General features: G+C 41.5%; 1 protein-coding gene across 1 annotated transcript in view; it reads left to right on the top strand.

The window, feature by feature from the left end:
- Window positions 1–2,762: 2,762 nt before the first annotated feature.
- LOC108708295 (multidrug and toxin extrusion protein 2) overlaps window positions 2,763–14,228 on the top strand; it is a 48,990-nt gene continuing 37,524 nt past the window's right edge. Inside the window, exon 1 of the mRNA XM_018246853.2 lies at window positions 2,763–3,001. Coding sequence (XP_018102342.1) covers window positions 2,888–3,001 — 114 coding nt within the window. The 5' untranslated portion in view covers window positions 2,763–2,887. The remainder of the gene's footprint in view (window positions 3,002–14,228) is intronic.

Here is a 14,228-nt window from a genome sequence, read left to right as displayed (position 1 = left end):
TGTGCATTAGTGCAGAAGTACTTTTCGCTTATTACTAGCACAAGGGCATTATGCAATGTACAATTTTGGGCACTACCATATTTTTTACCCACTTTTCCCCTCAACTGCAGTATAATTGTGGTGATATGTGTCCAATGCAGCACAAATCAAACTCAATTGAACTGAAAATCTTCAGTGTTCAGATGACATAATTTCTAATGCTCTGTGTCAATTTGACACCTGTGCTGGATACTTAAGCCACAAGTTCACTGTGTAAATTGATGCAGGCCACTGTGGGAACCCTGGAATTACCACCTTCCAGATGTGCAGGCGGAACAGAAACAACTGTACCATGTACAACTATGCGGACGTGCTTTAGATGCAAGTACCTTTATAAAAATTCAGAACTGGAAATAAAGATAGTCTGAAGAGGCATGTGCCTAGGGCGCAATGGTGGGGGGTGCAAGGCATGTACTTCTTCTGTCTGCCTTCCCCAAGTTCCATATGTGATTGGGGCCGTAGCAGTAAGTGAGGGATATTTGTGCAACTACAGTATATAATGTGTTCTCAAGAGCGAGATGCTGAACGAGGAATGGTGAGTGGGTCTTGCCCTGGGTGCATTTACCCTCGGCTCAGCACTGATAGAATGGCATCAGTTGTTAGAACAATTGTGGCAAACTTTGCATAGTTAAGTTTCTTTATGTTTCTCTATATTCATTGTAGCAATATCCCAAAATGTATTCCCCTGCATATAAGTAGCTTTATTTAAGCTTAATATTATATTTTATACTGTGAGAAAAAGGCATTGTACTATAACTCCAGCATCATATCTTCTAGGAATTGTTGGAATAAATGTTCCAAAGCATTGATTCACAAGTTTTGTCTTTAATAAGGATTAATTATATCTTAGTTAGGATCAAGTGCAAGGTACTGTTTTATTTTTATTATTATTATTATTATTATTATTATTATTATTAATAATAAAATTATAAAATTTTAGTTTTTTCATTAAAATGGAGTCTATAGGAGATGACAAGTACAAGAGGAGGGTTGTGGGTGCACTCCTAAGGCCATATAAAAAAAATATTTAAATACAATAATCCCCTGTCTAAAAAAAAGAAAAACAGGGTTTTTTTGTTACAAAGTTATGATCATAAAATTGGTAAGCCGCCATACCACGTCAAGGTAAACCCCATATGGCGGTCCCTAACCTGTTTACCTGTGATCAAAATTTAAAACCTTGGTTTCAATCTGGACTAGATCCTCCCCCGCCACCTGCATATGCGGCTTTTGAAGGGAGACTGCCCAGACCAACGCCCATTTAAAAAAAAATGTGATCGTGAAGAGGCTATAATGAAGGAAAAGTAAAGTTGTATATATAAGTGCACACTTGTGTGTGTATGTGTGTGAGTATAAATATAAGTACAGGTGTGAGTATAGATGTAGAAGGAGATGAAAAAGGAAAAGCTAAATGAGAAGTGTAATAGGTATAATGTGTGTGGGTCTGTGCAAGTGTTATCTAGTGATAAGTGCAGCAAATATAATGGGTGTCTCACAGGCGTAGGTAATAAAAAGGCCAAAGCCTCCCCAGCCGCTAGCATTTGTTGCTTTTAAGGGAGAGAAATTGCCCAAACCAAGGATTAATAAAAAAAACAACAAGGACATAGGGCCACCGTTAATTTAGGGGTGGGTATGAGGGTGCACTAACCACATGAAGCTCAGCCACAGCTTCCGTCTACATTTCAGGTACAAGAGGGGGGTTGTGGGTGCACTCCTAAGGCCATATAAAAAAATATTTAAATACAATAATCCCCTGTCTAAAAAAAAAAGAAAAACAGGTTTTTTTTGTTACAAAGTTATGATCATAAAATTGGTAAGCCGCCATACCACGTCAAGGTAAACCCCATACGGCGGTCCCTAACCTGTTTACCTGTGATCAAAATTTAAAACCTAGTCTATAGGAGATGGCCTTCCCATAATTTGGAGCTTTCTGGATAATGGGTTTCCAGATAACGAATCCCATACTTGTATTTTTTGAAAACTTTTGTCACCCACGGACTGAGTGGTGAAAGATAAGCGTGATATAAATACAACGCCTTCGATGTTAGTTGAATAGACTGTCTGATATTAAACATCCAATATTATTATATTTTGTTTAATTCTATTTTAGAATGGCCTATAAGGATAAAGCCATTTTCAATTTTCTTTACTAAATACACGTTCTCTTCTTCTCTTCTTTTTTTATGTTCTTGAATTATTTTTTGGGTGGTGGTATGGTAAAAAAAATGTAATGGTAAAAAATGTTTTATGTACAACACTATTTGGTATTCCAATTACATTTAAGCATATTCTAATTACATTTAATAACATGACAAATCCTCAATCATCGTAACAGACTGGTTTAGTGAATTGGCTACTTTTGCTAGTTTTCTCTTGATCTCCTATGAGTAAAGATGCCATTTTCTTATCTAGTACTAATTCCCAGCAAATTACCCATAAATGTTTTTTTTAAGTGTATCATAAATTATTTTAAAAAAGTTGTTTCAGTATGATAAACTGAATGGATTCAAAATTAATTGTAAATGAGCCTATTAAATATAATACCTAATACATTTTAAAACACAAATGCACATTCAGCACAAATGAGCTCACAATTTCTTGAAGGAATTAGACTCATAAACGTCAACAAGAGACTAAAAATTCTGCTCATTTGTATACAAAGTGAATGGCAAAACAGGTTGTGTCACAAATGTAAAAATGCAGCCTTACATTTACTCACTGCCAACACAGTATTCCATTTGGCCACTACACTACTCCATTTCTATCTATGAACTTGTCTTACATGTTCATTCTATAAGGATTTACTGGATTTTACCTACAACAGATTGTGACAGACCATACTCCTACCATGCCAAGGGGCTGCAATCTTGGGTGCTGTAACTTCATTTCAGTATGGATTCATCAGTTGATTCTTAGCAATGTTTCAGAGCTGAAAATCCTAGTTAGCATTTCGGGACCTCTGGTAAGCCACTGGCAAATTAATGTGTCTTTAAAGTATTGTTCTAATGCTCTGTAAATGGTGTAGTCTTTATTTAATTTCACTATACATAGGATATATACAACTTGTGTATGTGTGTATATATATATATATATATATATATATGTATATATATATATATATATATATATATATATATACGCACATGCAATTATTAGAAGTGAACATTGCTTATATAAAGGTTGGGGAACTCAATGGTGGTATCTATTAGCATTTTTAATATGAGTATGTAGTATATTTGTTGTACCTGGTGTTTTCTGGATAACAAACATTTCTATAATTTAGATCTTCTACTAGAAATAAGGATTAATTATATCTTAGTTTGGATTAAGTACAAGGTACTGTTTTATTATTGCAGAGAAAAAGGGGATTGTTTTCACAAATTTGAATTATTTGGATACAATTGAGTCTATTGGAGATGGTCTTACCGTAATTTTGAACTTTTTGAGGGTTTTCAGATAACAAACCCCATACCTGTACTATACAGTATATGAGAGAAGGGCTCATAAAGTGCTAACAAGCAGTGCTATTAGCTGGACTTGCAGGCTCTGAGATCAGATCCCATAACAGTGTCTTTCAGAGCTGCTAACACTTTCATAAACAGCAGATTTTGACATCATATCACACTCTTTATAAAGATCGGTGTACTATCATATGCTTATTTTACAGATTTTATATAAATGGCAGGAGTTGGCCCTTGCTAACAGCTGTCACATGCTTAGCTATGCAAGTTTATTTTAAAAGACAAAATAAGTACACTGTTGTTAACAAAAGTCATGTGGCAACCTATTTTAACTTTGCCTTGAGCACAAATAACTAGTCTGTTTTCCATTTTTATATGTTTGTACTTTCTATGTTTGCTGGTACTAAATTAAAGGCAATGGATGCACGGTGATGTTGCAATAAAATATTGGTGATTGAAGAAATTGGTGTGCTGGTCCATCTTGAACCGTTATACATAATTATTTGGCCAAGCACCCACAAAACGGATGACGTGGACAGAGTGCAGGTACCTCTGGAATCATTGAGTGTGTGTATATATATATATATATATATATATATATATATATATATATATATATATATATATATACATGCAGATTATTATTGTATAGTATAGTGTATATTATTTAAATTAAATTAACAAAAACCTGGTCCTATATGCAATTAATTTAAAAAAAAAAAAATATTTCTAGAATTGATCCTGATTTTCTGCATGAAAATGTACTTGCATATGTTTTTGGTGATAGGTGCAAGTAACAGCAGATTTCTTTCTAGCCTTTGTATTGTTCCCTGTGTTTCCAGTAAATCTCCTTCAAAAGTCTGGACTTCTAAATGTTGTTTGTGTGCTTTACTTGTTTTCATAGTGGTAGGTAAATCTTTGAAATCCTATTATCAATTGCCATTCATGGCTATAGGAATTGCTCTGCATTTCAGGTTACTCCAGCTTTCCTACTGGAGTAACACAACAGACAACAGGAATTCACCCCCCCCCCAAACACACACACAAATAACAGCCATCTTTTGCTTTTACATGGAAAAGCGTTGGAGTTCACAGGCACCATCTTCTGTATCTTTGGATTTTCTTTTTATTGTTTCACTGATGTAGAGCTTTCTGGTGCATGCATGGTTGGAGCCAGTTGGCAATTAGGTTTAACTGCATTTGTTCCCTCCAGCATCAATGTGAAAGACGAGAATCCGAATATACTGAGGCATAAAGGTGGGGCAGTCAAAATAAGATTAACAGCTCAGATTTTTAAATACATTAAAAAACAGGTATGGATGCTTTAACAAAAAAGACAGTTTCATGTTTAATTTGCAAAGGACTTTTATTATACAGCTTTTTATGTCTGGGAGATAGGTCCCCTGTAAGAACTTTATGTTTTATGGTGATAGAGAGATAAAGTGCTATTTTGTGTTGACCCCTTTATCCACTGCTATATTAGTCATTGCTACTATTTGGAATGGTGGTGATACTCTCTTTTCTAAAACTTTAGCTAATGGCACAATTGTGAAAAAAACTAGTCATTTATAGGGATGTAGCGAACTGTTCGCCGGCGAACTAGTTCGCGCGAACTTCGACTGTTCGCGTCCGCCGCAAGTTCGCGAACGTCGCGCGACGTTCGCCAATAGGCGTTCGCGTCAAAATCGTTCGACTATTCGATCGCTAAAATCGAACGATTTTTGTTCGATTCGAACGAAAATCGTTCGATCGAACGATTAAAATCCTTCGATCGTTCGAATCGAACGATTTTCGGATGTTCGAAGTTCGCGAACAGTTCGCGAACTGTTCGCATTTTTTGCCGGTGTTCGCGAACGGCGTTCGCGAACACATACTCGGCGGTTCGCTACATCCCTAGTCATTTAACAAATATGTGTGTCCTGCATCGGATCTGCAATATTCCTGGCTTGCATCCCATTCACCTTGCCTTGTTTTGCACACGTGTAAGGAAAACTGGAATTGAGAAATATTTGTAAGGTGAAAAAATTAATAACTAGGCTGCAAATAAAATAATTTGTTGTTTGTGGAAAAGCAAGACATTTCATAGACATGACAGGGCTGGCACCATGCAAGGGGATTACTTTTCTGGCTTCGGTAAATTTCTTTTACTATGGATGCACCAATTGATTCTTGACCATGTTGAAGATACAAATTAATATTTCTGGACCTCTGGTAAGTGACAAACACTGTATTTCATTAGAGGATGTTTAAAGGCTGATTCCATGTAACATATTCAATTCTAGCACTTGGTCTTTGTAAATTAGTAAAGTCAAAAATGCCTACAGCTTTTTCAGCTTCTTTATATAGTAATAGATATAAATGTACCAGTATTTCTAAACAAGCTGAAAGGAGGTGCAGAAGGGCATAGATTCAGGTGCAAATTAAAATGAATTTTATGTAGCAATAATCAATTATATTTAAACATGCTTGAACTATTCACTTTTCAACCACACAGCTATTGTGGCACTTTTCAGTTTCAAGGGCTCATTCAGGTTAGTGAATGGGATGCTTTTGGATTTAAGTAGTGAACATGATATAAGGAACTGTAAAGACTCTCCTTATATTTCTAATGAGTTGCAGGGCTCATTGGGAATAGCAAATAATGGTTAAGCTATTCAGCTGTCCTATAAAATGGACAGTTCTATAAAAATAAGGCTTCTTATGCAAAGAGAGAAAAAAATATGAAATAAATGTAAATTAATAGTATATAAAGTTATAATATAATTACACAACTTGGTACTAGCCAAAATCAGATATGGCACTGCTGCTGAGGCCTGAAGGCAGAATTAGAAACCCATGATTTGGTGAGCTTTCACTAAAATAGTAGGAGAAAGGTTCTTAAGAGAGACATAAACATTCTGTCACGTACGGCTCCCTAAATTCAGATACTAGAACGATGAAGCAGAGCCCTCACTTAACCCACCCTCTGCAGGATAACATGGTGCTCAGTATAGGAGGATACGGCAACCTCCAGTGGGTCAACGACAAAGGAAACACTGGCACTCAAGGCAATGAAATGCAGGGTTACCCCTTGTTGTTTATTAGTAGGGATGTAGCGAACGGCGGAAAAAATGTTCGCGAACATATTCGCGAACTTGCGTCCAAAAATGCGAACGGTTCGCGAACGTCGCAAACCCCATAGACTTCAATGGGAAGGCGAATTTTAAAAGCTAGAAAAGATTTCTGGCCAGAAAAATGATTTTAAAGTTGTTTAAAGGGTGCAACGACCTGGACAGTGGCATGCCAGAGGGGGATCAAGGGCAAAAATGTATCTGAAAAATACATTGTTGACACAGCGCTGCGTTTTGTGCTGTAAAGGGCAGAAATCACACTACGTCACTCAGGTGATGTTTCTGGACACGGAATGTGAAAAAGCTCACACAGCTAGGTGGCACTTGGTTAAAGACTGGGCAAACAATGCCTGCAAGGGCAACGTATACAGTAGTGGATACGGAATATATTATTGCTGCTGTAAAAACATCACTCAGGTGATGTTTACGGACACGGAATTATTATTGTTATTTAGACAGAATGTGAAAAAGCTCACACAGCTAGGTGGCACTTGCATACCTCCCAACTGTCCCTCTTTTGACCACTCAACCCCCTGTCCCTCTTTTGTACTGGAAAGTCCCTCTTTTCTCTGCAGTGAACAGCCAGAAAAAAACCAGTTTCTAACTTAATTGGCTTTTGGCAGAGAGCTCAGAACAGCTAACAGGTGCAAATAAGATACTTTGTAACAATTTTGACTCTGGTTGGTGCTGGTAGTGGTGAACTACTAGGAGGAGCAGCACACCAGTCCCACTCCCCAACACAGCTAGACTAATAGCACTGGGCTCTTACAGTAGCAAAGTAAACAAAACAAAAAAGAAAATAAAAGCAGTCCTTACAAGGACTATTGGGTTACAGGCAGCAGTCAGCAGATGAGAGATCAGCAGCAGGACAGCTGCCCACAGCAGCTACATAAAGAGCACTGCAGTAGAAGGTAGATTACTAGCCAGCAAAGCTACCTAACCTAAAATGTCCATCAAATCCTTGCAGAGTTCTGTAAAGGGCAGAAATCACACTACATTTCTAAACTTGTGTAATAAACTGCTTTAAAACGTCCGGTGTCTACATGCCAATCAAGTCGTGTAAAGGTTACAGCCTGTTCACACGCAAAGACAAAACGCGGCGCTTACTGCAACGCAAAAAAACGCATAGAGCTTTAATGAATGATACCGTCAAGTGAGCAAATAATAGTTTTTAATTACTAGTTGCTTGTCACCTCCAGGATGTTCGTCCTGTTGGTGGCAATATTTCTGTAGTGGTGTGTTTAGCAGTCTGCCTGCTTGTGCGCACGTGCACGGTCAGGCAGAGGTAATTCAATGTATAGTGAAGTGAACCAAAAAAACACTGATTCTGCAGTGTGGGCCCAGTTTTGGTCTACTTTATTGATCACCTGCGGTGACCATAAAAGATGCGATTTTGCCACTGTTGCAGAACCCTGAAAAATTAGGCATGTGTACTTTCCTGAAAAATTATGTTTTTTTTGTCGCAGCCACTGAAGCACAGAGGCCAGAAAAAATATGCCATATAAATGCTAAAAATATAAAAAAAAATTTGTCGCAGCCACTGAAGCACAGAGGCCAGAAAAAATATGCCATATAAATGCTGAAAATATATATTTTTTTGGTTGCAGCCACTGAAGCACAGAGGCCAGAAAAACTCAGAATTGTCAGAATTTACCTGTCCAAAAAGTTTTGCTTAAAATGAAACCAGTAGGGTTTGCACCCTAGTTTGTAACGGTGGCGGAGGGAGGAGGACGCTAAAGGACAGCTGTGTGTGGAGTCATGCGGCGTGCAGAGAAGGACAGCTGCATGGGGAGTCAGAACAAGTCTTCCGGCGTGCAGTAACCCTCCGAGATCCATGCCTCATTCATTTTAATAAAGGTCAGGTAATACACACTTTTGTGACCTAGGCGAGTTCTCTTCTCAGTTACAATCCCTCCTGCTGCACTGAAGGTCCTTTCTGAGAGGACACTTGAGGCGGGGCAAGACAAGAGGTTCATGGCAAATTGTGACAGCTCTGGCCACAGATCAAGCCTGCGCACCCAGTAGTCCAGGGGTTCATCGCTCCTCAGAGTGTCGATATCTGCAGTTAATGCCAGGTTGTCCGCTACCTGCCGATCGAGGCGTTCTCTGAGGGTGGATCCAGAAGGGTTCTGGCGCTGCCTTGGACTGAAAAACCTTTGCATGTCTGACGTTACAGAGTGGCCAAAGTGCATTGTCCTTGCAGGTGCGCTCGTGGCAGGATTACTGGCACCTCTGCCCCTGGAATGTTGATGAGTTCCTGAAGTGACATCACCCTTAAAAGCATTGTACAACATGTTTTGCAGGCTGGTTTGTAAATGCAGCATCCTTTCGGACTTGTGGTACGTTGGTAACATTTCTGCCACTTTATGCTTGTACCGAGGGTCTAGTAGCGTTGCGACCCAGTACAGGTCCTTCTCCTTAAGCCTCTTGATACGGGGGTCCTTCAACAGGCATGACAGCATGAAAGACCCCATTCTCACAAGGTTGGATGCAGAGGTATCCATCTCCGCTTCCTCGTTATCAAGGACTACATCATCCACGGTCTCCTCCCCCCAGCCACGTACAAGACCAGGGGTCCCCAAAAGGTCACCACAAGCCCCCTGGGAAGCCTGCTCCTGTTGGTCCTCCTCCTCCACAAAGCCACCTTCCTCCTCTGATTCCACTTCTGACACCTCTCCCTGCGTTGCAGCAGGTGCCTGGGCTCGTTCTGGTGATTCCGACCAGAAATCGTGCGCTTTCTGCTCCTCGTCACGCTGGTCTACAGCCTCATCTGTCACTCGTCGCACGGCACGCTCCAGGAAGAAAGCAAAGGGTATTAGGTGCCTTCAGTGCGACTGACCATGTTTGTAACCTCTTCAAAAGGGCGCAAGAGCCTGCAGGCATCGCGCATAAGCACCCAGTAACGGGGGAAAAAAATCCCCAGCTCTGCAGATCCAGTCCTACCACCCAGTTCAAACAGGTATTCATTGACGGCTCTTTGTTGTTGCAGCAGACGTTCAAACATGAGGAGCGTTGAATTCCAGCGAGTCTGGCTGTCGCAAATTAAACGCCTGACTGGCATGTTGTACCGCTGCTGAATGTCAGCAAGGCGTGCCATGGCTGTGTAGGAACGTCTGAAATGGGCCGACACCTTCCTGGACTGCCTGAGAACGTCCTGGAATCCTGGGTACTTCGAGACAAAACGTCTATTAAATTCAGAACATGTGCCATGCAGGGCACATGTGTTAAATTGCCCAGTCTCAGTGCTGCCAACAGATTGCTTCCGTTGTCACACACCACTTTTCCGATCTTCAGTTGGTGTGGGGTCAGCCACCGATCGGCCTGTGACTGCAGAGATGACAGGAGTACAGATCCGGTATGGTTTCTGCTTTCCAGGCACATCATCCCCAAGACAGCATGACAACGGCGTACCTGGCACGTCGAATAGCCTAGGGGGAGCTGGGGGTGCACAGGTGTGGAAGAGGAGGACCCAGCAGCAGAGGAGGAGGAAGCAGAGGAAGAAGACGAGGTAGAGAGCGAAGGAGGAGTAGAGGTGGTGGCAGAACCGCGTGCAATCCGTGGCGGTGACACCAACTCCACTGTTGTTGTTGAGCCACGCATTCCCTGCTTCCCAGCCATAACCAAGTTCACCCAGTGGGCAGTGTAGGTGACATACCTGCCCTGACCATGCTTGGAGGACCATGCGTCAGTAGTCATATGGACCTTTGCCCCAACACTAAGTGACAGAGATGCGGTGACTTGGCTCTGCACATGGTGGTACAGGTGTGGTATTCCCTTCTTGGAAAAAAAATTGCGGCTGGGTACCTTCCACTGCGGTGTCCCAATTGCTACAAATTTGCGGAAGGCCTCAGAGTCCACCAGCTGGTATGGTAAAAGCTGGCGGGCTAAGAGTGCAGACAAGCCAGCTGTCAGACGCTGGGCAAGGGGGTGACTCGCAGACATTAGCTTCTTACGCTCAAACATGGCCCTCACAGAAACTTGGCTGGGGGCAGATGACTGGGAACTGGTGGTCAAGGTGGAAGGCGGAGTGGAGGGTGGTTCAGACGGGTCAAGGACAGCAGAGGTAGAGCAGTAAGATGCTGGACCAGAAGGAGGGTGGCTTTTAGTTTGTCTGCTGCCTTTGAGGTGTTGCGCCCATAGTGCTTTGTGCTTGCCGTTCATGTGCCTTCGCATAGAAGTTGTACCTATGTGGGTGTTGGGCTTCCTAAGACTCAGTTTCTGACTGCACTCATTGCAAATTACAACGCTTTTGTCAGAGGCACACACATTAAAAAAATCCCACACTGCTGACCTTTTTGAAGCTGGCAATCTGGCGGTAACAGTAGAAGTTGGCGGCAATGGCGGGTGCTTTGGCCGGCTGACCACAGGTGCCGATACATTTTGTTGCCCTACTGTTCCCTGCGAGCTGTCCTCCCTGCTTCTTCTAAGTCTTATTCTCCTCCTGCCTCTCTGACTCTCCGTCTCTCCATCTGAACTATCCTCCTCTTGCTCTCTTCTACTGGGCACCCACAAAACATCAATCTCCTCATCATCATTCTCCTCAGATGCATCAATTTCTTCTAACAGCTCACAGAAGGAAGCAGCAGCGGGGACCTCCTCATCACTCATTATGTCCATCTCTGTTGTGTTGTCTGCCAGAATTATATCTGGTGTAACGTCCTCATCTTCTTCATCTTCTTCTGCCAATAATGGTTGCGCATCACTCAGTTCAAGAAACTCATGTGTAAATAACTCCTCTGACTCCAGTGAAGAAGGGGCGCCGGTGGAGGAAGTGTTACGTGGGGTGCCTATAGCAGAGGAGGATGAGGATGTTGTGGCAAAGTTAGAAACGGTAGAGGATGGGGTGTGCTGTGTAAGCCAGTCAACTACCTCTTCAGCATTTTGGGAGTTCAGGGTAATTGCCTTTGTAAAACTGGGCAATTTCCTAGGGCCACAGGATAGCATAGCAGCACGGCCCCTAGTGCCTCTGCGTGGCGGCCTGCCTTTGCCTGGCATTTTTTTTAAAACAACAACAACAACTCAGGTGATGTTTCTGGAGACGGTATTATTATTGATATTTAGACAGAATGTGAAAAAGCTCACACAGCTAGGTGGCAGTTGTTTGAAGAACACACTGGGCAAACAATGCCTGCAAGGTCAACGTATACACTACAGCAGTGGATACGGAATATATTATTGCTGCTTGGAAAACGTCACTCAGGTGGTGTTTCTGGAGACGGTATTATTATTGATATTTAGACAGAATGTGAAAAAGCTCACACAGCTAGGTGGCAGTTGTTTGAAGAACACACTGGGCAAACAATGCCTGCAAGGTCAACGTATACAATACAGCAGTGGATATGGAATATATTATTGCTGCTTGGAAAACATCACTCAGGTGGTGTTTCTGGAGACGGTATTATTATTGATATTTAGACAGAATGTGAAAAAGCTCACACAGCTAGGTGGCAGTTGTTTGAAGAACACACTGGGCAAACAATGCCTGCAAGGTCAACGTATACACTACAGCAGTGGATACGGAATATATTATTGCTGCTTGGAAAACGTCACTCAGGTGGTGTTTCTGGAGACGGTATTATTATTGATATTTAGACAGAATGTGAAAAAGCTCACACAGCTAGGTGGCAGTTGTTTGAAGAACACACTGGGCAAACAATGCCTGCAAGGTCAACGTATACACTACAGCAGTGGATACGGAATATATTATTGCTGCTTGGAAAACCTCACTCAGGTGGTGTTTCTGGAGACGGTATTATTATTGATATTTAGACAGAATGTGAAAAAGCTCACACAGCTAGGTGGCAGTTGTTTGAAGAACACACTGGGCAAACAATGCTTGCAAGGTCAACGTATACACTACAGCAGTGGATACGGAATATATTATTGCTGCTTGAAAAACGTCACTCAGGTGGTGTTTCTGGAGACGGTATTATTATTGATATTTAGACAGAATGTGAAAAAGCTCACACAGCTAGGTGGCAGTTGTTTGAAGAACACACTGGGCAAACAATGCCTGCAAGGTCAACGTATACACTACAGCAGTGGATACGGAATATATTATTGCTGCTTGGAAAACCTCACTCAGGTGGTGTTTCTGGAGACGGTATTATTATTGATATTTAGACAGAATGTGAAAAAGCTCACACAGCTAGGTGGCAGTTGTTTGAAGAACACACTGGGCAAACAATGCCTGCAAGGTCAACGTATACACTACAGCAGTGGATACGGAATATATTATTGCTGCTTGGAAAACGTCACTCAGGTGGTGTTTCTGGAGACGGTATTATTATTGATATTTAGACAGAATGTGAAAAAGCTCACACAGCTAGGTGGCAGTTGTTTGAAGAACACACTGGGCAAACAATGCTTGCAAGGTCAACGTATACACTACAGCAGTGGATACGGAATATATTATTGCTGCTTGAAAAACGTCACTCAGGTGGTGTTTCTGGAGACGGACGGTTTTATTATTGATATTTAGACAGAATGTGAAAAAGCTCACACAGCTAGGTGGCAGTTGTTTGAAGAACACACTGGGCAAACAATGCCTGCAAGGTCAACGTATACACTACAGCAGTGGATACGGAATATATTATTGCTGCTTGGAAAACGTCACTCAGGTGGTGTTTCTGGAGACGGTATTATTATTGATATTTAGACAGAATGTGAAAAAGCTCACACAGCTAGGTGGCAGTTGTTTGAAGAACACACTGGGCAAACAATGCCTGCAAGGTCAACGTATACACTACAGCAGTGGATACGGAATATATTATTGCTGCTTGGAAAACGTCACTCAGGTGGTGTTTCTGGAGACAGTATTATTATTGATATTTAGACAGAATGTGAAAAAGCTCACACAGCTAGGTGGCAGTTGTTTGAAGAACACACTGGGCAAACAATGCCTGCAAGGTCAACGTATACACTACAGCAGTGGATACGGAATATATTATTGCTGCTTGAAAAACGTCACTCGGGTGGTGTTTCTGGAGACGGTATTATTATTGATATTTAGACAGAATGTGAAAAAGCTCACACAGCTAGGTGGCAGTTGTTTGAAGAACACACTGGGCAAACAATGCCTGCAAGGTCAACGTATACACTACAGCAGTGGATACGGAATATATTATTGCTGCTTGGAAAACGTCACTCAGGTGGTGTTTCTGGAGACGGTATTATTATTGATATTTAGACAGAATGTGAAAAAGCTCACACAGCTAGGTGGCAGTTGTTTGAAGAACACACTGGGCAAACAATGCCTGCAAGGTCAACGTATACACTACAGCAGTGGATACGGAATATATTATTGCTGCTTGGAAAACGTCACTCAGGTGGTGTTTCTGGAGACGGTATTATTATTGATATTTAGACAGAATGTGAAAAAGCTCACACAGCTAGGTGGCAGTTGTTTGAAGAACACACTGGGCAAACAATGCCTGCAAGGTCAACATATACACTACAGCAGTGGATACGGAATATATTATTGCTGCTTGGAAAACGTCACTCAGGTGGTGTTTCTGGAGACGGTATTATTATTGATATTTAGACAGAATGTGAAAAAGCTCACACAGCTAGGTGGCAGTTGTTTGAAGAACACACTGGGCAAACAATGCCTGCAAGG

The sequence above is a fragment of the Xenopus laevis genome, chromosome 2L (genome assembly GCF_017654675.1).
Source record: "Xenopus laevis strain J_2021 chromosome 2L, Xenopus_laevis_v10.1, whole genome shotgun sequence".
NCBI lineage: Eukaryota > Metazoa > Chordata > Amphibia > Anura > Pipidae > Xenopus > Xenopus laevis.
This window is presented reverse-complemented; position numbering and strand designations above follow the sequence as displayed.